This window comes from Prionailurus bengalensis, chromosome B1 (genome assembly GCF_016509475.1).
Source record: "Prionailurus bengalensis isolate Pbe53 chromosome B1, Fcat_Pben_1.1_paternal_pri, whole genome shotgun sequence".
Classification (NCBI taxonomy): Eukaryota; Metazoa; Chordata; class Mammalia; order Carnivora; family Felidae; genus Prionailurus; species Prionailurus bengalensis.
Window position 1 is genome coordinate 150,443,932 of NC_057344.1, and position 25,164 is coordinate 150,469,095.

Below are 25,164 nucleotides of genomic sequence, written 5' to 3' on the forward strand. Positions count from 1 at the left end.
ATTGTTGCCTGTTTTCTCCTCTATAATTTGATGACTTCCTGTCTTTTTTTTTTTTTTAATTTTTTTTTTTTCTCAACGTTTATTATTTTGGGGACAGAGAGAGACAGAGCATGAACAGGGGAGGGGCAGAGAGAGAGGGAGACACAGAATGGGAAACAGGCTCCAGGCTCCGAGCCATCAGCCCAGAGCCTGACGCGGGGCTCGAACTCACAGACCACGAGATCGTGACCTGGCTGAAGTCGGACGCTTAACCGACTGCGCCACCCAGGCGCCCCGATGACTTCCTGTCTTAATGCTTAGGTCTTTCATCCATTTTGAGTTTACTTTTGTGTATGATGTAAGAAAGTGGTCCAGGTTCATTTTTCTGCATGTCGCTGTCCAGTTTTCCCAACACCATTTGCTGAAGAGACTGTCTTTTCCATTGGATATTCTATCCTGCTTTGTCAAAGATTAGTTGGCCATACATTTGTAGGTCCATTTCTGGGTTCTCTATTCTGTTCTATTGATCTATGTGTCTGTTTTGGTGTCAGTACTATACTGTCTTGATTACAGCTTTGTAATACAGCTTGAAGTCTGGGATTGTGATGCCTTCAGCTTTGGTTTTCGTTTTCAACATTACTTTGGCTATTAGGGGGTCATTTCTGATTCCATACAAATTTTAGAATAGTTTGTTCTAGCTCTCTGAAGAATGCTGGTGTTATTTTGATAGGGATTGCATTGAATATGTAGATTGATTTGGGTAGTATCAACTTTTTAACAATATTTGTTCTTCCAATCCATGAACATGGAATCTTTTTCCATTTTTTTGTGTCTTCTTCAGTTTCTTAAGTTTTATATAGTTTTCAGTGTATAGATTTTTCACCTCTTTGGTTATGTTTATTCCTAGGTATTTTATGGTTTTTGGTGCAATTGTAAATGGGATCAATTCTTCGATTTCTCTTTCTGCTGCTTCATTGTTGGTATATAGAAATGCAACAGATTTTTGTACATTAATTTTATATCCTGTGACTTTGCTAAATTCATATATCAGTTCTAGCAGTTTTCTGGTGAAGTCTTTCAGATTTCCCATGTATAGTATCATGTTGTCTGTAAAGGGTGAAAGTTTGACTTCCTCCTTGCCTATTTGGATGATTTTTATTTCTTTTTGTTGTGTTACTGCTTAGGGTAGGACTTCCAACACTACATTGAACAACAGTGGTGGGAGTGGACATCCCAGTCATGGTCCTGACCTTAGTGTTTTCCCCACTGAGGATGATATTAGCTGTGGGTCTTTTGTATATGGCCTTTATGATATTGAGATATGTTCCTACTATTCCTACTTTCTTGATGGTTTTTATAAAAAAGGATGCTATATTTTATCAAATGCTTTTTCTGCATCTATGGAGAAGTTCATGTGGTTCTTATGCTCTTTTATTCATGTGATGTGTCACATTGATTGATTTGTGGATATTGAACCATCCCTGTGCACACCTTGCACTTCTGGTCTGACACCGTGCCATCGGGCACCTCGTCCTTGTGACTGGGCTTTTTCTCCTACTGGTTCTCCTCCCCGGCCCTGTTCTGCTTGGACACCAGCTGCGGCTCCTTCAGCTTGTGCATGATGAAGAGGTGCTTGGACAGCGACGGGTGCGATGTGTAGCCGGCACTGATAGGAGGAGTCATCTGACTTGTGCTGAGGGTGAATACTTGTTCATGGTGAATAATTCTCTTTTTTTCTACCTTGTCTCTTTCTTCTTTCTTTCTTTCTTTCTTTCTTTCTTTCTTTTCTTTCTTTCTTTTTCCTTCCTTCCTTCCTTCCTTCCTTTAAGACAGGCAGGGAGGGGAAGAGAGGGAGGGAGGGAGAGATAGAGATAGAGATAGAGAGAGGGGCAGAGAGAGAGAGAGAGAGAGAGAGAATCCCAAGCAGGCTCCTCACTGGCAGTGCAGAGCCTGATGGGGGCTCAAACCCATGAACCGTGAGATCATGACCTGAGCTGAAATCAAGAACTGGAAGCTTAACTGAATGATTCACTCAGGTACCCATGAATAGATCTTTTAATGTATTGTTGGATTCAATTTGTTGGAATCTTTTTGAGAATTTTTGCATCCATGTTAAATAGGGAAATTGGTCTGTAGTTCTCCTTTATAGTGGGGTCTTTGGTTTTGGAATCAAGGTAATGCTGGCCTCATAGAGTGAGTTTGGAAGTTTTGCTTCCATTTCTATTTTTTGGAAGAGTTTCAGAAGAATAGGTGTTAATTCTTAAATGTTTGGTAGAATTCCCCTGAAAAGCCATCTGGCCCTGGACTCCTGTTTTCTGGGAGACTTTTGGTTACTGAGTCACTTTCTTTTTTGGTTATGGGTCTGTTCAAATTTACTGTTTCTTCCTATTTCAGTTTTGGTAGTGATATGTTTCTAGGAATTTTTTCATTTCTTTCAATTGCCCAATTTGTTGGCATATAATTTCTCATAAAATTCTCTTATTATTGTTTGTATTTCTGTGGTATTGGTTGTGATCTCTCCTCTTTCATTCTTGATTTTACTTATTTGGGTCCTTTACTGTTTTGTTTTGTTTTGTTTTTTCAGTCTGGCTAGGGGTTTATCAATTTTGTTAATTCTTTCAAAGAATTCAAAGAACCAGCTCCTGGTTTCGTTGATCTGGTGTTTTGTTTTTTTGTTTTTTATTTTTTGTTTTTTTTATAGTATTGATTTCTGCTCTAATCTTTATCATTCCCTTCTGCTGGTTTTGGGCTTTATTTGCTGTTCTTTTTCCAGATCCTTTAGGTGTAAGTTTAGGTTGCATATTTGGGACCTTTCTTCCTTCTTTAGGGAGGCCTGGATTGTTATATACTTCCCTCTTATGACTGCCTTTGCTGCATCTCAGAGGTTTTGGCTACCATGTTTTCATTTTCATTGGCTTCCATGTACTTTCTAATTTCCTCTTTAATTTCTTGGTTAACCCATTCATTCTTTAGTAGGATGTTCTTTAATCTCCTAGTATTCATGGTCTTTCCAAATTTTCATGTGATTGATCTCAAATTTCATAACATTGTGGTCTGAAATATGCATGGTATGTTATTGATCTTTTTGTACTTGATGAGAGCTGATTTGTGACCCAGTATGTGATCTATTCTGGAGAATGGTCCACTGTATTCTGCTGCTTTAGGATGAAATATTCTGAATACATCTGTTAAGTCCATCCAGTCCAGTGTGTCATTCAAAGCGATTGTTTTCTTGCTGATTTTCTGTTTAGATGATCTGTCCATTGGTGTAAGGGGGGTGGGTATTAAAGTCCCCTGCTATTATGGTATTACTATCAATGAGTTTCTTTATGTTTGTGATTAGTTGATTTATATATTTGGGTGCTTTTGATTTGGGGGCATAAATATTTAAGTTGTTAGCTCCTCTTGGTGGTTAGACCCCTTAATTATGATATAGTGCCCTTCTTTATCTCTTAGTACATTCTTTGTTTTAAAGTCTAGTTTGTCTGATATAAGTATGTCTACTGAGGCTTTCTTTTGACATCCATTAGTATGATAGATGGTTTTCCATCCTCTTACTTGCAATCTGCAAGTGTCTTTAGATCTAAAATGAGTCCGTTGTAGGCAGAATATATATATGGGTCTTTTTTTTTTAATCCATTCTGTTACCCTATGTCTTTTGATTGGAGCATTTAGTCCATTGACTTTAGAGTGGTTATTGAAAGATATGAATTTAGTATCATTGTGTTGCCTGTAGAGTTAGTTGGTGTTTCTCATGATATTCTCTGGTTCTTTCTAGTCTTTGTTTCTTTGGTCTTTTTTGTTTTGTTTTGCTTTTTCAACATTCAAAGAGTCCCCCTTAAAATTTCAGGGCTGGTTTAGTGGTCACAATCTCCTTTAGTTTTTGTTTGTCTGGGAAACTCTATCTCTCTAATGAATTTTTGGAAGTGTATACTGAGGGATGCCTGGGTGGCTCAGTCAATTAAGCATCCAACTCTTCATTCAGCTCAGGTCATGATTTCATGGTTCATGAGACTGAACCCCAAGAAAGACTCTGCTGACAGTGTGGAGCTTGTTTGGGATTCTCTCTCTTCCTCTCTCTCTGCCCCTCCCTTCCTCTCTCCCTCAAAATAAATAAACTTAAAAAAAAATGGCATATACTGTAAAATGTTAGATCATATTCTGAGGTCATGTTTTATCATCTGAGAATGGTATACATCAAAACAATGGCAGTGGTTAACTCTGAGTGGTATGGGGAGATAAAAGAGACTAGAAGAGTAGGTATTAATCCAAAGAGACTTTAGTAATATCTTTGATATTTAAGAGGCTGGATATATTATTTAAAAGTATTAGAAACAAGAGCATGACTTACTCCCATGCTTCTCTGAAAGAGTTAACCTTCCCAATAGGTCAAACTTCATACTTCTTTATTATTTATACTCAACCTTTCCCATTTTTTGAGGAATGTTTATAAAACCAGGTATATTTACTCATAAAAAGTTCACCTAATCAAATACATGAAATTTTAATACATCAAAATATGATAAAAGCCAAACAACAAATACCAGTGTCACTGTTAACTGAACCCTTAGCCTAGGATGCCATCTAATGACCTGACATCCAAGGCTGAGTGAAGATGCCAATCTCAATCAAGGAATTAAACACAAGTAATGTGTTGCTTCTCTCTTAATATTCTGTAGATTTAAAAATACATGTAAAATCAGTTCTAGCAGTTTCCTTCCATACCTCTTCTAATGACCTTGTGCCTCACCCACCTTATAGAGTGTGAGCCCTTCTCTTTGAAGACTAAACTATATCAGACTAGCCTATATATACTCTACATGTCAATAACTCAATAACACAATGGGTGTAACTGCTTAAAAACAACTATGAGAATGCCAGAGAAGGCAAAGGAGAACTATGAGAATGCAAAAAAGAAGAAAAAAAGACAAGAAATAAACAACAACTGCCCCCTACCACTCATCTGTCTATGTAATCTTTCCAGGATAAGGAATAGAAAAAAAACTTGATCAGGAAGCTAAGTGTCCTGATGACAGAACTGACTGCCATCTCAGAGTTATGTGTCTGAACAATGTAGATAACATCTCTAGATCTCATTTTATATATATTTGATGGATAAATGGATAGGTAGGTAGGCAAATGATAGATGACAGATGATAGATAGATAGATAGATAGATAGATAATTTCAGTGTTTGGACTAGGTCCAAGGCCCATAGATATATTTCTTTTCTTTTAAAAAATTTTTTTTTCAACGTTTATTTATTTTTGGGACAGAGAGAGACAGAGCATGAACGGGGGAGGGGCAGAGAGAGAGGGAGACACAGAATTGGAAACAGGCTCCAGGCTCTGAGCCATCAGCCCAGAGCCCGACGCGGGGCTCGAACTCACGGTCCGCGAGATCGTGACCTGGCTGAAGTCGGACGCTTAACCGACTGCGCCACCCAGGCGCCCTGATATATTTCTTTTCTTTAATGTTTTTTAATGTTGGGAAATCAGCATGGAAGAAATGCAATCTCACCCGTAGCCACAAGCTATACTCTTCATAGCATTGCATGATTACATCAAACATATCATCCAGAAAGCTTTTCAACATGGTTTTGTTGTTGTTGTTGCTGTTTTGTTTTGTTTTGTTTTTCTGTTTTCATGAGTTTGGTCATTCCTTGTTCTTTGGCCATTCCAATGACCCAGTGCACTAATTATCTGATCATTTGATAACAGAGAAGCATACACACTCCCTGTTGGGACACATGGAAATCCTTCCTTGTATAGCTTTGGCATCATATTATTGGCCATTTGGCTATTTGACTTTAATGCTATACCTATGCTCAAAGAATTTTTAAAGAAAGACTCTTTTGGTGGAAAGATCTTTGGCTTTAAGAAGTTCATATTTTTTCAATTTTTCTGTTATAGACTATCCTTTCATCTAGCATTCAAACTTCTTATCAGGTTGGAGATCAAGGTCAAGTTTTTTTTTTTCTTTCTAAAGACGACAGGTTTTAGTTAATCAGTAGTTACAGACTATTACCACGCCACCCCAGGAACATACATTTTTAGACTTCCTATCATGTGAAAAAGTTCATATAGATGTTATTAAGCCATTTATGTACATAGAAGACCTATTCATTTTAGAAAGCCAGAGTTAAAAGTATCATGAAAGAAGATATGTGTGAACTATAGATATACTGAAAGTGTAACAAAAGAATTTCCAAAATTTGAGTTGAAGTTGATGAAGTGTTCTATCTCAACAGAACCTACTAATTTTTCCCCAAGAGTTAAACAGCTTGTACATAAACTATTTTCCAGTAATGTCACCCAAAGAATGAAAATAAATTACTTTTCGATTATTAGAAACAATCGCAGTGCTATTGATATTAGACAATTCCCCTTCCATATAAACACTTAAATATCTTCTATTCCCCAACATTTATCTAAGTGATAAATGGATCACAAAGCACAAAAAAGTGAACTCTATATAAAAGAACTCTATATAAAATGCAGAAATATATCTTATAATTACTTGTAAAATAATTTGAGTAGCAGTATTTTTATTTTTTATTTATTTATTTTTTTTAAAAATTTTTTTCAACGTTTATTTATTTTTGGGACAGAGAGAGACAGAGCATGAACGGGGGAGGGGCAGAGAGAGAGGGAGACACAGAATCGGAAACAGGCTCCAGGCTCCGAGCCATCAGCCCAGAGCCTGACGCGGGGCTCGAACTCCCGGACCGCGAGATCGTGACCTGGCTGAAGTCGGACGCTTAACCGACTGCGCCACCCAGGCGCCCCAGTAGCAGTATTTTTAAATATAGAGACTGATAAATTCTTTTAGATTTATAGATTTAGATAAATACAAATATTTAAATAAATACAGCAAGGAAATCATTTAATACTTTATATTTGAATGAAGATAGAATATTCTACAACTTTGAAGATGGTTATAATGAAGTAATTAAGCTATTTGTATTGAAATAAAATAATTTCTCTTATATGTAAAATACATATTTTGCCTACAAATAAACGTTTTCTAGGGGCGTCTGGGTAGCTTAGTCTGTTGAATGTCCGACTCTTGATTTCAGCTCAGGTCAGGATCCCAGGGTTGTGGGATCAAGTCCCAGATAGGGATCTGCACTGAGCATGGAGCCTCCATGAGATCTCTCTCTCTCTCTCTCTCTCTCTCTCTCGCTGTCTCTCTCTCACTCTCTCTCTGTCCCTTTCCCCAACTCATGTGCTCTCTCTCTCCAAAATAGAGAAGAAAAAAACTATTGACTTGAACATTGGCTCAAAAAACTCCAAGACCTATTCTTTGAGATGAAAAAAAAAAATCTCATATATTATCCTTTGATCTCAGTTCCACGATTTAATGAACACATGGAAGTGATACATGGAAATGAGTTGATCTTAGAGTGAGTGTCTCCAATTTTTGTCACCCCAATTGTCTGGGCAAATGATATCTGTTAGTTTTTATATATATTAAAGAGAGGCCATTCAATTCGGTGTTCTTTTCCTTAGGTCAGTGATACATTCATTCTAGTCCAAAGAACTCATTGTTTCCTTTGAGGGTGGCCTCTTCCATGTTATCACCCTTTGGCAGTGCTCGTACATTAACTCCCTTACATTCTTTCTTCAGTGGTAAAATTGAATTAAAATTGTCTTAATAAGTGTAAGATAAAACTTAAGGCCACTTCTCAAACCTTAAGCTGTTAGCAAGTATGAGGCTAATTTATTTGTATGTGATAATGCTATTAAATTCATAAATTTAATTTATTACAAAATCTGCAACTACAGGGAAATGTATAAAAACCTTTTATAGATTCTATTCTAAAAGTTCTCTTTTTTCTATTCCTTTCTTTTATTTTGGACACTGAAGAAACATGATCAGTTTGGGAGTATCTTAACTTTCCCCTTGATGTCATGATGTAATGTCATCTTATTGTTGACTTTCTCCATAGACATTTTGCAACATACACTCATTGTGTTTTGACCAATAATAAATCAATCAACAATGCAGTAATAGAAACCAGTATTGTGCCTGCACACATGTAGCAAGGTGTGCTGAGGGTGCTGAGAACCAATTAAATAAAACTCACATGTAGTAATTTCACTTCTACAGTACAAACTGTTAATGCCTGCCAATCTTCAGAATTAGCTGATAGTTATTCAGCCTTATACGGAACATTTATTTAAAAAAATGCATATGTGGGGTGCATGGATGGTTCATTCCATTAAGCATCTGACTTTGGCTCAGGTCATGATCTCATGTGAGTTCAAGCCCTGTCTTGGGCTCTCTGCTGTCAGCACAGAGCCCATTTCAGATCCTCTGTCTGTCTGTCTGTCTCTCTCTCTCTCTGCACCTCCTGAACTTACGCTGTCTCTCAAAAATAAATTTAAAAACTGCATATGCTACATTAATTAGAATCCAATACATCAATATCTTTAATTATGCATTACAATTAAAACTAATTTAATTAAAATTAAAAAAAATTGTGTAGACACAATATATATTGCTGAAAAGAGAACCATATAAACAGAAGAGTTTGGAAATAGCACTTTTGAAGTCTGTTGAAAACAATTAGCAATATAGGACTAATCTTAGAAAAAAATGAGAGTTGGAGAGAAGAGTGTACCTAATATTTTTGTGAGCTTTATTATGAACCAGGCATTACTTTAAGTCCTTTACATTTATTATTTCATTTAAACTATGTACAAGTATTATCCTCACTTCACAGAGGGAGAAACTGGGATGTAGAAAGTTTAAGACTTTTCCTAAAGTTTATACAGTTAGTTGATGACAGCAGAAGGAAATGAACCCAGCCATCTTACTTGGAAGCTTAGGGTACTGCAACCGCACCATGGCAAAGACATTACCTCAGAGAGTAAATGGAGTTATTTTACATATTCACTGAAAGTAGAAGGAGGGGGAAAAAACGAAAACAATTAAAGAAATAGAACATTTAAAATCAGAAGATAATTTGAGAGCATGGAATAGGAAGAAAGATTCCTGACCCTGTAACAATTGAACCTCTAGTTTTGCATATATATGAATGTAAGAAATACATGCTTACCACATGACTCATTCCAGAAACCTCAAAGTGGATTCTTGTACTTATAAGGTTCTTGTGCAGAAAAATTTCCTCCATTTAAGCCAGACTTTGTGTTCTCTGTATTATCTACTAACATAAAGAACTGAGGGGCACCTGGGTGACTCAGTCGGTTGAGCATCTTACTTCGGCTCAGGTCATGATCTCACAGTCTGTGAGTTCGAGCTCCGCATCAGGCTCTGTGCTGACAGCTCAGAGCCTGGAGCCTGCTTTAGATTCTCTCTCTCTCTCTCTCTCTCTGTCCCTTGCCTGCTCATTCTCTGTCTCTCTCTGCCTCAAAAATAAATAAAAACATTAAGAAAAAAATTTTTAAAAAGAACTGAGAATATTTTAATATTATAATATTAATTTATGCAAATATATTAATTTATTAATGAGAAATATTTTAATGTAAACATTAAAACAATTTTAAAAACATATGTGTATGATGTTAATTTCAAGTTAAAACTTTTTTTAAATGTTTATTTATTCTTGAGAGAGAGAGACAGATAGAGCATAAGCAGGAGAGGGGCAGAGAGAGAAGAAGACACAGAATCTGGAGCAGGCTCCAGGATCTGAGCTGTCAGCACAGAGCCCAAAGCGGTGCTCAAACTCATGATCCATGAGACCATAACCCAAACCAAAGTCAGACACTTAACTGACCGAGCCACTCAGATGCCCCACTAATTTCAAGTTAGCATGGTACTATAATACAGAAACAATAATGGGTCTTTATTGTATATTAAAATTAGTATAATTTTTCTAGTATTTTTTTTGGTTATAATTTTATGATTTTTTTCACTCTTGAAAAAAATCAAATCTCCAAAGAACAAAATTACTTTTTGCCAAGTTAAGTTATAATTTTCAATATAGGTAAAGTGATTCAGTAACTTTTCTAAATTATTTATTCAGAAATTTTTATTCCTTTTCAAAATTCTATTGTCACATGTCTTTTTTTTGTTGATTATTGATTACACAAACTGACAATTTGGCCAGTTTTTCCATTCATAATATGTCTTGAGAAATATATTTCATATTCATGACTATGTGGAATATTATAATAAAAACGTTGGAATTAGATTGATATTGTTTGTAGCATTTTAGATAAAGGTATTCTGTATGAACAACAAAAATGCATGTTTAATTTTTTTCCTTTAATATTTCCTGGCTCTAAGCCTTTAAAAGCAGCTCTTAAAATTGTCATATCCATTCTGAAACTTTACTGATCTTCATTAGAAGTTCACATATTGGGACCAGAATCTCTGTGAACGAATGCAATTATCTAAAGTGACAATAGGGGTGCCTGGGTGGCTCAGCTGGTTACATGTCGGACTCTTGATTTCAGTTCAGGTCATGATCTCATGGTTTGTGAGTTCAAGCCCCGCATTAGGCTCTGTGTTGATAGCGTGGAGCCGGCCTGGGATTCTCTCTCTCCCTCTCTCTCTGCCCTTCCCCTGCTTGTACTCTCTCTCTTTCAAAATAAATAAATAAAAATTAAAAAAATTAAAAAAATGAAGTGAGTATAAACACTGAGGAATTCATACCCAGTTAAGATGAACTAAGCTGTTCTTAATGATGAGAAAGAAGAAAAAAGTTTTGTTTCGTTGTTTTTGTTTTTTTTTTTTTTTTTAATGTTCCTCTTTTGCCTTTTGGGGGATAATTAAATTCTTTCCATAAAATATATAATCTTTAGAGCTAAAATGCACAAAAAAGTTAACACAAGTATTGCCATTTTACTTATGATCAAAATAGTTCCAATGAGTTAAGTACCATGCCTATGGTCATACTACCACGGTGGTGGAGATAATCACCCCGGCCCATAGCCCAGGTCCTCACCACAACACCATAAAGCTTCTCTTAAAGGGAAGAGACACAACAATTCTCATGAAGAAGGAAAAAGTACCATTGAGGTGCTCTAATGTTTTGTTGTTGTTTTTTAAACAAATTGGAACCACACCTCAATCCTGATCATACCTCCCCAACCGGAAAAGTATGGTCTTCTGAATCATCAGCAGTTGCACGTTGTGCCGTCCACTGCTTGGAGCTGCTCTATGCTATGAAGTATTAATAATTACTTCACTGTGTTGAACTGGCTGGCACAAAATTGATCATGTTCTTATCAGGCTACATCAGGACAGCAGATCTCAGTCAGTAAACCTGTAGGACTCGTTTCCTTTCTTGTTGCCAGTGACTCTTATTATTTTCCAGCCTCCCAGCCTTGACCTGGCTGATAGAGATCAGATGGTGACTGAATAGAAGCTGCCCCAGTCCTGGATCCATGATGTACGCGTAAGTACGCAGCTTTTCTCAGTCAGAGTTTTCAACAGGGACAGAGGTTCACAACTCTTGAGATGGGCAGGACAAACGGCTAGTGGACGGTGCTTTAAAACTAAGAGGTTTTTTTAAAAAAAATGTGTTACTATATTTTCTGTTAAAGTTTTATTTTGTTGCTATGTTTAAATATAAGATTTTTTTTAAAACAAAAGGAGCCAATATGATCCTTTCTTTCTAAATAACAGAAATAGAAATGATATGCAGTAATATATTAACTATATTATATTTAAACATTTAGAAAAACCTATGCTTCAAAAAGTAATCTATAATACAGTTTAGTTAATTTCTTTGGTATGATCAGTAGCTTGGAATAAATTTTTGTCTTATGTTGCTTTGTGAAGTATATTCTGGGAAGATTTGAAATATAAGAGGAGAGGTTATTGTAATTTCAATTTTTAATTCTAAATAATAGAAAGTATGGTAGCAGTAAGATTTATATATATATGTGTATATATGAAGGATGAAAATTAAAATTCATATATAAATAATTATTGAATTAACAAAATCTAGACTATGTGACATTTGTCATGATAGACATATATATATGTATGTATGTATGTATGTATGTATATATATACACATTTAGGTAATTTCAGCTATTGTTTAACAGACTCAGATATAAATAACTAATATTTTATGTGAGTGATTTCATTCAAACACCTGCTTAGTCTAACCTTGCTTCTCAAAGAGATTCTTGACCCCTCTACAGACACCAATTTCCCACAAGGTTTGCATTGACTGATGTTTCAGACTTAATCATGATTCTTTGATAATTATAATTGTGCAGTCATTTGATTTTGTCTTCAATGAAACTTAGTACTTTAAGCCTGTAGGCTCTGGTGCTCTTAGATAATGAGTGTTCTTACCCTTCCTAAATTACTCTGAAATAAAAGCCTTAGCCTGAGGAAGACTGTCTATTTCATGCATAAAGCTTCTCCCCACAGGCCTTTTAAGGACAGCCTGATACAGCATATTATATGTACTTTTTATTAAATATGAGAGGTGTACTTCTTATTAAATATGAGAAAGTATTATTTCTAATTCACCACGGTAAGGACAGAGTAAGACAAAATGTGCAGTAGGAAAAATTAGTTTTGTATTTAATAAACATTCACAAATACATGCTATGCTCACAATTTCAGTTGTAAACAATTAACAAAGAACTTGAAGTTCTCCTGTTCTCATTTTGCTCAGAATTCTGTAGTATGGCTTTTCTGTCAGCCTGGTTCCTCTCTTCCCAACTTCTGGTATCATCTCTTTTCACGCCTTTTCCCACTCTAAAAGTATCATTACAGACACGTCAAATTTATATATTGAAACCTCATCAACTCCGACCCAGAGTTTATAATTCTGAGGATTTTAAGTATTTTTTCTAATTGGATTCTATATCAGTATTATTTTTAACATAGATATTCTTTCAAAAATGTGGGCTGTGCCACAAAAGTAAGAAGGGTAGATAGCAGGCTTATTGACTTCCTTAGTACAGATATTTTGCCTATGGGCAAAGAGTTTGTCTCAAAGAATGAATGACTTAGATGCTATAGCTTCTTCACAGCAGCTCCGTCTTTCTCACTGTGGTGTAGTGGAAAGAGCACTAGCCTGACATTTAGACGTGTCCTAGATCCAGCTTTGGACGCATTGTCTGGAAAAGTCACTTATCTCTCAAGACTTCACTCCCTTTATGTGTAAAATGTGAGGAGAGTTTACACTAACAGAAATGGGGGAGTAGTTGTCACTATTAATGGGACTAGAAATCATTTTTTGGTGAGTAAGTACAAAGCTATTTTATTTATTATTTGGCTTATTTTGATATTATTTATCTTGGGTTTTTTTCTTGGTTAAATTAAATAATTGTGAAGTAATATCTGATATTGGGGTTTTTGTTATATTTTTACCATATCATACCTAGTAAGTCTAGACATTGAATTGTGGAACTGTTGTTTTAGATACATGATTATGTGTGTGTTCCATGCTATGATGCAGAACATTTCTTACTGTGGGTCATGGCAAAAAATATTTTAAAAAACTGCATTAGCCTTAAAGTCTTTTGATTCCATGATTTCAAAAGTGTTAATAGCTAGTTAATATGGAGGACATTAACTTTCTTAAGGCACTAGAGAACCACTTAAATTATCCCAGAGTAGAGCTTTTCTTTTCACTAGTCCCTATATCTGGTGCCTCCCACAGGTGAGGCAGAGATGAGATATGGCTACCTGCAATACAGATACTTTAGTGGCAGGGTGCCACACCCTGAGGGCACAATCTGACAAGTGTGAAAAAAAAAGTATAAACAGAATGCTATAGGGATACCCACTCTACCTCATAAAGGCCTCTCTGAACATATAATGATTGAGTTTAGTCTAAAAAAAACCTTCAGAATCAGTTGGAGGAGAAGGAAGTCAGGATTCTGGACTGGTCGAACACAGCTCTTGCAAAGGTCATGAGACTTGACATACACTGGTGAATGGATGTTGGAAATTATCAGATGAAATGAGCAATTGGTCAGACGATGAAGGACATTTTGTACCAGATGAAAATCACTGAGCTGTATTATGAGAGTTGAGTAAAACTTTAGGCATAAGGAAGGAATGACAAAACTTGCTATTGAGAACCATTCAGGTAGACAGAGCAGTCTAGGGGGGCTCTACTGGTGTAGTTGCAGAACTGCACATATACACATATACACATGCACATAGACACATATATACATGTGCATGAAGGGAACGGCAGGGAGACTGCCATGTACAGGTTGTTTCTTCTGTCTAAAATGAATGTTCCTTCTCACAGTTGATGAGATTCCATATCTTCCTTGAAGATTCTAATCAAAATCGCTGTGAATTTTTTCTTACTTTACATTTTATGTGTTAATTATTCCTGAAGCACAGCCATCCTATTAAAAACTCGCATAAACATTGTATATGCTACTGTTGTCACTTCTCTGTATGGTCAAGTATTTTACAATTATGGCCCCCAGTCAAACAGACAGCTCTCTATATTCCCAGTGCCAAACACATTGCCTGGCCCATTGGAGACCCTCAACATTAGTCTGGTGACCTATGATAACGTATGCCTAAAGCCAAAGAACAGGGACTGAGACAGGAGGAACGGTTGGAGTCAATGAAAATTTCAAGGTTACTTTTCATTACATATCTATTCAAGAAGGTCTAGGAGATATTTGAGGTAGAGTAATTCAGAAGGTAAACAAAAAGCCAAACAGTGGAGAGAAGAAAACTTGTGTTGTGGTGCTGATGGGGATTTATTATAAAAGAGATGAAAGCATCACATAATGCCTACAGACTAGATTTTAAAGTTTCATTTATTCATTAATTCAACAAATGCCTATTATCCTAGCTTATAGTGTACCAGTAGCACATTATATACACACATAATATAGACACATATATACATGTACTACATATGCATTGTGAGTATATATCATGTTTGCATACATACACGTATCATATGCACATAAACGTACATATAGACACATACAGGAATATAAAAACATTCTCTACTTTTCTGGTGTTTATAACCTGAGGAGACACCATATTAAACTAAACAAACAAATGGTTATGAAAGACAAATACAATAAGTATGAGCTAATTTTTTTCCAAAAGTTTTTTATACTTCACTTTATTTCTTTCAATTATTTCTGGAATCAGTGATAATGTTGGCAGTGATAACTGCTGGCTTTTTAAAAAAATAGACTTTCAGTTTATATGATAACACTCTACAGCCTACTTTTATCTGCAAATAAATGAAAGCTAAGTTTGTGAAATGCATTTGAAAATATTAAATATTTTCCTATATACTTAAAAAAGCCTTGTGAAGATCTAAATAGGGCCTCTTAACATTCTTCAACAAGTGTAGAAAGACAGCATGGAAACCAGTATCTTGACCAAGAAGATAGTGCTGTGTGCAGTTGTTTGCAGTAGTCTTTAAAAAGGGTATTGTAGGTATTTACCCAAAGGATACAAAAATACAGATTTGAAAGGCTATATGTACCCCAGTGACTATGAAGAGAGGCCAACTGTCCATCAACTGATGAATGGATAAAGAAAATGTGGTGTGTATGTGTGTGTGTGTGTGTGTGTGTGTGCGTGCGCGCGTATTGGAATATTACTCAGTCATCAAAAAGAATGAAATTTTGCCATTTACAATGATGTGGGTGGAGCTAGAATGTATTATGCTAAGTGAAATGAGTCAATCAGAGAGAGACGAACACCATATGATTTAACTCAAATGTGGAATTTAAGAAACAAAACATATGAACATATGGGAATGGGGGGAAATAGAGAAGAGACGAAAACAAACCACAAGAGACTCTTAGTGATAGAGAACAAACAATGAGTTGATGGAGGGAGGAGGGTGGGGGATAGACTAGATGGGTGATGGGTACTAAGGGGGGAATTTGTTATGATGAGTACTGGGTGTTGTATGTAAGTGATGAATCACTGACTTCTATTCTTGAAATCAATATTGCACTGTATGTTAACTGAAACTTAAATTTAAAAACAGGATGAAAAGGAAAATAAATAAAATTAACAAAAGGATGGAGTTTTAAAAAAAGGATATTGTGTCTTTGGAGTACTGTGGGGTTAGATGTAGTATGGTAATGGATGGATTTTTGGGAAAAATAGCAAGATGGTTTTCATGCTATTGAATCATGTATTCATTATATGGTTTCATTATTTATGAAGCATTCGAACCCTTAGCATTTCAAGAATATTCACATCAAAATCCAAGTTGAGATGTCAATTCAAAGAGATATGAGAGAAGTTTTCATTTGCTGTTTTAGACTCTGTACATTAAATTTTCTTCCAATAATGTATACAACTAAACTTTGACTTTTAACTGATTCCTTGTAGTTGCCAGTATTAAAATGTATTTGTCTTTGAATTATTTTACAAAGTTTTTAAGATTTTATAATTAATTGTTTATTACTGCTCACTATTTGAAAACAGGCTACTTTCAGGCATTCAGTAATTTATGTAATATTTTCGTTGGGTGAAAAGAGCAGCCCACAACTTTGGTATTTTATATAAAATGAAAATGAATTAATCTAAAATATAACTGTAGAACATACAGTAGTGTGATATTTTAGTGGGAACCATATGAAGTTGCCCTTTTATAGGTTAAAAATGACTGAGCCAGAAATTTCACATGGTTCAAACTACTCAAATCTCTTCCAAGTCTTATTTTGTTTATAAATACACACATATAAACACACATATAGAATGACTGACACAACTTTAAAATTCCATGATTTTAAAAACCTATGAAGACAACATTTGAAAAATCCTCCATACTATCTAAAAACCACAGACTTGGATACTAGAATGTAAAACAAACTTGAATACACATCCTAAAAGGTGAGATAAGGTAGAGCGAGCTGACAAAAATTAACTCCTGGAAAAAAAAATCCAGTGCAAAACAGAGTGTAGGGTGTATCTATACACTATTGTAAGCAAACGGGGGGGGGGGGGAAATCCAGTTATTTATTTAATCTACAAGGTGTCAACAACTCTTACATGTCCCCCTTTTACACCTGTTGACAGATTTTTGCATATGCTCTGCACTGCTTCTTTTCATAATCAACCAGATAAACCGAAATAAATAAAAGGACCTGAAATGAATGAGACATTTAGTACAACCTGGCAGTGTCAAGTCATAAGACAAGCTATATAAAGCAAGAATCTACAGCTTTATCTTGATAAAAGTTCTTAAAGATAGATTAAAAATCAGGTCAGTTATGTTACTCCCATCTTACACACTCAACTCCTGATTTTGGTCATACGTGCAGACATGAACAAGTTGTTTGTTAAAGATAGTGTTGGGCATATTAGCCCAGACACCTCCTCGAAACTACGTCAGTGTTTTCGTTTTATCTCTCCTCTCTACTATGTCAATGAAGCATTTCCTGCCCAATTATGTTCTAACTTCTCCTCCCTCTTATCATTCATCCTTCCATAATCATTTTTCTCCTTGACGGTTACTTGCCTCTGATTATACCTTTACTTTCAATCTCAAACTTCAGTTGCTTTGGTGGTACTGGCCACCATGTCTGCTACTGGCAAGAGAGAGGGAAGATCAATGTATTCCATTCCGTATATATCATGTCACTTTTAAGAACATATTAACTCATGGGATATTGTGATTGGGTACTTGGGTTATCATCAGATAAAATGTAACTCATGGGATATTGTGATTGGATACTTGGGTTATCATCAGATAAAATGGTTCAGACAAGTACCATCACCTGTTCACGTTTTTGATAAGGTTAACTGAAGAAATATGCCCTCTTTAGAGGAAAACATAAACTTAGAATCCTCGCTTTTCATGATTCATCTTTTTTGGAGCAACTACTTCTTGTTTAGGACCGCTCCTGTGTCCTTCACCCTTTGGTCCAACAAGAGCAGGAAAAATTTAGTCAGTATTTACTACTTCTTTAAAATTGGTAAAACCATTCATTTTCCTTTGTTGCTATTTATTTAACTGGTCAGCTGCCATCTTTCTCTTGCTGACAACAGCTTTTAAAAGAATATTAAACATTGCTTATAACAACCCTGTGGCAACAGGGAAGGATATAGCTTATTAGCTGAGAAAGACTTCGTTCACAAACTTCTGGATTTTGAATCAAATTTTTAGTACTGCTGTGTACACCTATTTGTATTGTGTGATTTGTCCTGACTCTTTCAAGGCTCTCTATTAGTTGGAAATTTGCGTGGCTGAGGTAGAGTTGCAGTTTATTATCAAGGAACATAGCAAAGGCAACTGACTGTATTCTTACTACACAATTCTAATAAGCTAAGCTACGTACCCCTTTTATTAGTAAACTGGAATTCAGGTTCAAGGATCAACCTACATTCCCTCAGAAAAAAGTTTTTTAAGTGGATCAGGCACTCAGGGAGCACACTGCATATCTCTAAACTAATGAGGATAAAGGGTGCTAGATTCATGATTGTCTTTCTGGAAATGATTTAATGCATTTTAAATAAAATGTAGTTTGATTCAAGACTGATGTATTAGTTGTTCTAGGTGCCTGAAATGGGATTTTCTGCTTCAATTATGTGTTACATAGTCATTAGAGTAAATGAAATAAGCATTATTTAGAGTGGAATCTACCTACCAGAATTGCATTTTCTTTGATTCATAAATTAATGTTGTATTTATAATACTTAATTGTTTAATAGCATAGGAGAAGATATATAGAAGCTGAATTCCAAATTCTGCAATATTTATAATGAAATATGGCTATTATTATTCACATAGCTATGAAATAAGCTTTTTTTCTGACTCTAATTCCTTTTCAGAGTTTTATCTGTGGCAGGATGCAATACCATGATAAGTCAATTAATGGACTTTCATGGAAATATAGAAGTAAATTTCTGTTGATTCATTTATAAAAATAGAAGTAGAATCTATCAGAATATGAAATTCAATAATGGAGTCCTACAAAAATGGAATCCAAACAAAATTTAATATTTACACTGTTTAAACTTTATACATAGTTTGTAGGATCTCTCTAAAAGTTCAGAAGTTCAAATCCAATTATTTTATGTGATTCCATAGCTACATAGTGTTTCTTTAAACCACTGGGACTTAGATTATTTGACTATAGCAATTAGTTCATTATCAGTGGAGGCACCTGGGTGGCTCAGTTGGTTAGGCCTCCTCTGACTCTTGATTTTGGCTCAGATCATGATCTCATGGTTTGTGAGTTCAAGCCCTGCTTGAGATTCTCTGTCTCCCTCTCTCTCTGTCTCCCCCCTCAAAATAAATAAATATTTTAAAAATTTATCAATGAGCCATTTAATGTATACTCAGACCTTCAAAAAATAAAAAATAGCTGTTTGAAAAAAATACAAATCTAATGAAATAGCATTTGGGTTGCATGGTATTTTAGTAAATTCATCAATGATAAGGCAATTGAGCATTTGAGGGGAAAATTCTAAGAATGAGAAGCTCTTAAACTCTGTATCCAGTCTAGCACTCTTACCTACTCATTACCTCTTTCACACATGACACCTCAGAAATGTGACAGAAAGATTCTGGGACATGTTAATTTTGTTTATTTAATATGCAGATTATATTAATTGCAAATGAGAACACTGTTGATGTCCTTTATCTAGGACATTTATATCTTAATCATACATCCTCCCACTGAACTGGATTGCAAAATACCATTGAAATACAAACCTTTATATCAATCATACAGGAAGCTAAGCAAAGAGCATTGGCTGCTTACTGAAAGTAACTGCATTTTAAAAGTACATATACATGCATATATGCATTTATTTATTTTGCCAAAAACTGCAAATCAATAGCACATTCTGTTTGGTATCTGTGAGATATATATATATATATATATATATATATATATATATATATCTGTGAGATATATCTGGTATCTGTGAGATATATATATATATATATATATATATAACATTGCAAGTCCAAATTTATTGTAACTAACAGAACTCTGTAACTATTTAGTCTTTGAATGGTAGACAACAGGGGCACCTGGGTGGCTCGGTCGGTTAAGCGTCTGACTTCGGCTCAGGTCATGATCTCACGGTCCGTGAGTTCGAGCCCCGCGTCAGGCTCTGTGCTGACAGCTCAGAGCCTGGAGCCTGTTTCAGATTCTGTGTCTCCCTCTCTCTCTGCCCCTCTCCTGTTCATGCTCTGTCTCTCTCTGTCTCAAAAATAAATAAACGTTAAAAAAAATTTTTTTTTGAATGGTAGACAACATACTGAAGGCTTTTTAAGATTGGCATCCAAAAATGTTTCACATCAACAAATACACAAAATATTTGTCAGGAGAGTGTATGCTTAGCAGTTTATGAAATTATTCAGTCACTATGACCATTTTAATTCTGTCCTCTAAGATATTCTCCCAAATTCAGTCACAAGTAGCAGAATGTGATTTCAATGGAAGCATATTATGCTGTGTTAAGTGAAGATGAGTAAAATTATTTTCGTTGAAACAGATGGAATTGAGTTAAAAAGAAAATTTGTTGAGAGTTCATTGGGCTATTTCGTAAAACTTAAAAAGGAATTGACACAGGAGGTATGGCTCCAGTATGGATCCAGTCAGCTGGATGTGCTATATAGAAGGGGAGGTGAGGCTGATATGCACTTTCTTATAATTTTTTTCACTTTCTTGTAATTTAGGAATTTTCTTTTCAATTTCTCGTATGTCATATTTTAAAAGAGAATTCCAGGATCATACCTGAGGAAAAAAGTAAACACCTTGCCTATTACCTGACCTGAAGTTCAAAACCTTAATGGAAAACCTTGTTGTTCTTACTATTAGATAACATGTGTTATTATTTTTCTGAAGCTTCAGGGGAGAAAATAAAAACCTCAGACCAGGGATTCTTGATTTGATTCTGGGAAGTTATTATGGTTGTTCTCAATTGTTTTGTGTCAAATATTGATTTATGTCTTCCTTGTCTTCAGGAAATACTGGCAAGTTTGTTGATTGGGTTCCTTGTGACTTATTCATATTTGAAATTTTTCAAGTCAACCAGACTTCCTAAATAATTGCCATGCAGGAGCCTTTTGGAAATATGAAAGCAGAAGACAAACCTTGATGCTTTAGGAGTTTATAATCTTAGAGAAGTAAACTTTATACACATAAGCAAAAAATAAATCAGCATGTAACTGGTGGCTGAATAGAGCAGTACACTGTAAAATATAGGTAGAAAAAAACAGAAGAATGTTAATATACTAGGATGTTTATATTAATGATCACAGATAGTATTTCTGTAATTCGTTTACCTTTTGCCTATAAGGTATCCATGTTAATACTGGTTTTCTAACATTTTTACATGACTAAATTTTACAAATATTCAGAGTACTATGATGAGCTCTGTATATTTTTATTTTTATTCATTAATGAACTTTTTATGATAAAAATATTGTCCAGATTTGTGGAACGAATTTTGTTCACTCATACACAAAAACATCTGTGGAATTATTTTGTTTATCTTTTGCAGTGACTTTAGGCTGTTCTCTTTCACACTCACTGTGTTTCATCCACACTGGTCTTATTTTGTATTTGAATTTGCCAAACTTCAACTCACCCACGTGCGTTGCTTCCTCTGCCTGTGCTGCTCTTCCTTCTAAGCTTCACTTAATTAGATAATGCTTCAGGTTTTAGTTTAAATGTTCTTGGGGGGATCTTCCCTGATCCCCTACACTAGATCAAATTTTTGTATTATACACATAGATGAGCACCTTGCATTTCTCTTAGCATTTTCATTATGGTAATTATATACATATTCTTATAATATTTTTTAAGTCTGCATTTCCCCCTGGGCTATAAACTCTATGAATATGTCTGCTTAACCATTCTACCCCAAACAGTAAAAATTTTCAAGAACTATTTTTTCAATGAATATATAACTATCAGAACTCCTCACCAAGGAAAATCCTGAAGACCCGATTTCAAAGAATTGCTAGAAATATTTGTAATTAGTATACCAAGGATTCGTAATTGGGTGCTTCCAAATTGCATAAAATACAGACAAAGCAGTGGGTTAAAAAGAATTTTCTTTTTAAATATTTCTGTAGGCATGTAATACGAGAGCCCGTGTCTGAACTATCCAAAATAGAGTTACAATAGAGCCTGAATCAAATCTTTAAGCTTGGGAAAAACAAAACAAAAAACAAAAAACATCCTTTCCATATTCTTGGAAGATACTGAGGCTGAAGAATTAACATTTAAATATGTGTATTAGTTCCGATGTTTTCAATTGCAATCAATTAAAAACCCAGCCTCTGGGGGCGCCTGGGTGGCGCAGTCGGTTAAGCGTCCGACTTCAGCCAGGTCACGATCTCGTTGTCCGTGAGTTCGAGCCCCGCGTCGGGCTCTGGGCTGATGGCTCAGAGCCTGGAGCCTGTTTCCAATTCTGTGTCTCCCTCTCTCTCTGCCCCTCCCCCGTTCATGCTCTGTCTCTCTCTGTCCCAAAAAAATAAATAAACGTTGAAAAAAAAAATTTAATAAAAAAAAAACCCAGCCTCTGGGGATATCTGGGTGTCTCAATAGGTTAAGCATCCAACTTAGGCTCAGGTCACTGTTCGTGAGTTCAAGTCCTGCCTTGGGCTCTATGTTGACAGAGCAGAGCCTGCTTCAGATCCTCTGTTTCCTTCTCTCTCTCTGCCCCTCTCCGGCTTGTACTCTCTCTCTCTCTCTCAAAAAGTAAATAAACATTAATAAAATAAAATAAAATAAAATAAAATAAAATAAAATAATAAAGTAAAATAAAACAAAATAAAATAAATAAAAATCCAGCCTCAAACTGGCTTACACAATAAGAAAAATTACTTAACATAACAGGATTTCTAAAAGCAGAGCTGGTCTTAGTCCTATTTGATATAGCAGCTCAAATGTGTTAGGTAAGATCCAGATTCCTTCTGTCTCCCCTAGGCTGTTTTTAGTGACTCAGCTTTGCCCTCAGGTTGGCTTCTCTCAGGGTTGCAAGATGGCTATAGCAGTCCCATGTGTCAGATTGATACAGGATGTGCAGAGGAAAAGAAAAGAAATGATCTCTTAGTTTGACTTATTTTATTTATTTATTTTTAAAATGTTGTTAGCATTTATCTATTTTTGAGACAGAGACAGAGCACTAGTGGGGGAGGGACAGAGAGAGAGGGAGACACAGAATCCAAAGCAGGCTTCAGGCTCTGAGCTGTTAGCACAGAGCCTGACATGGGGCTCGAATTCAAAGACTGTGAGATCATGACCTGAGCCAAAGTCGGACGCCCAACTGACTGAGCCACTCAGGCACCCCTGGTTTGACTTATCTTAAAAGAAAGGAAGCCTTTGCTAGCAGTCCTCCAGCCAACTTCCCCTCCCATATACTTGGCCAGAACTGAATTGGCATGTCCACTCTTGAACAACCATTGGTCAGGGGGGTGGAACCATCTAGTTTAGCTAACACTAATCACATGGGAGTGAAATAAATGTAGGGATGTTCTTTAAGAGAACTTTTGCCCAAGGATCAATGGTAATTAGTAGTTCTTTTTATAGTTCAGTGAATTGAAGATTGAGAATTCTAAGAGGCAAAAACATGAACTAGAAAGGTTTTTCAGTGAGGATGCCCAACTTTCTACTCAAGATAACATTAAATAATCATTGGATATTACTTGTATTAGTACTCAGATTCCTTTTTTGGTGAGACATTTATCCTTTATTATGACAAATATTTGTTCAAAATTTCAAGAAGTCACCTTTCTTTACCAACATGTTAACAGAATAATACGAAGATTCTACTGTTCAGTCTGTGAACATTATGTGAATACTGTTTCTTTCCTCTTGAGAGTAATGTCAAGGGATCTTCAAGGGACACCCTTTGATACTCAAGATAATTGAAAAATAAAAATTCCTAAGTACAAAATTCCATTCTCCATTTGGGAAAGTGACAGGTTTCCTCTACTCTCTAAAATAGACATTTCAAAGTAATAAACACTGAAACGTTCTTAGGTCATAGTGTAAGATTTAAGTGAAGTGATTTTTTTTTTATGATTTCTCTCTCTCCCCTTGTTATAGTTTAGCATGTGGATGTGGAATGGCCTAAGCCTTGCTGAACCTTTCACCCAGTGATAATCTTACTAAGAAGGGGGGTCCTAGTTGAAGAGAGTCTTAACAGGAACAAACAGCAAGCAAAATATTCCAAGAATACGTGCCACAGTAACACGGACCCCACCAAGATATTTGTTACAGAAAAAAATTAACTCTTATTCTTTTCTTACATTTAAATAAATAATTTTTGTAGAAGGTTTGTCTGGTCATGAAATTCACTCATAGGAGCCCATCCAGCCTAGTAACATGTTGCCAATCCAACCTCAGGAAGTGTAACATGTAATAATCTGCACTGCCTTTCTGTTATCAACACTAGAGATTAAATATACTGCAACATTTTTTAGTTGCCATTTATCATTTCAGTATTTATAAACATGTACAAATTCTCTTTTTCTCCACCATGTTTCCTATCAGCACAACCTCTTGGAATAAGTTTCATAAATTTATTATCTATTTTCAGACATCCCAGTTTCCATTTGGCTTAATTCTAGTTTAAAAGGATGCTCACTCTTTTTAACACTTTGGGATTTGTTAAACGAGTTTTTGATAATGACACTGCTCACTCTTACTCTTTCCAGATTAGAGTTTAATATTTCTACTCTAGGATCATATGACAATTCTAGGAGCCCCTTGGTCATTTAATTTCCTTTCTTTGGGCCTGTTCTGTGTCCATTAGCATTTTCCTTCAGTGCAGTCACTGTAATTATTATACATGGTGTTACAGAAGATTGATTGGCCTTTTATATTCATGAGATTTTCCTTCCTAACTTTCCTTTACAGAAAATTTACTCTTTTAGTTTTGCAGTTCTATGAGTTTTGAGAAATGTATACAATCAAGACTATATCTATTACCTTAAAAAGTTACCTGTGCTCATTGATAGTCAATCTTCTATTCCTGCTCCAGTCTGTGATGGTCACTGGGCTGGTTTTTGTTCCTGTAATTTTACCTTTTTCAAATGTCATATAAATGGAATCAAATAGTACTTAGTCTTTTGTACCCAGCTTCTTTCTTATTTGTGTGTGTGTGTGTGTGTGTGTCTATCATAAAATCATTGGGAGATTTATCTATGTTATTGCATATGTAAGTGTGTTCATTTTTATTGCTGAGAAAGAATACATTGCATGGCTATATCACGATTTCTTTATCCATTTAGTAGCTGATGGATATTTGGAATGTTTGAAGT

General features: G+C 35.4%; 1 protein-coding gene across 2 annotated transcripts in view; it reads left to right on the forward strand.

Annotated features, from left to right (window-relative positions):
* The window catches only part of LOC122478843 (transmembrane protease serine 11F), a 94,324-nt gene that overhangs the window by 7,471 nt on the left and 61,689 nt on the right, over positions 1–25,164 (forward strand). The window contains exon 2 of one of the 2 annotated variants that reach the window (XM_043572567.1): positions 11,266–11,346. In XM_043572567.1, the coding sequence (XP_043428502.1) occupies positions 11,336–11,346 (11 nt within the window). In that variant the 5' untranslated portion in view covers positions 11,266–11,335. Of the gene's footprint in view, positions 1–11,075; positions 11,347–25,164 lie in introns of those variants that run through there. The other variant, XM_043572568.1, reaches the window with a different exon arrangement.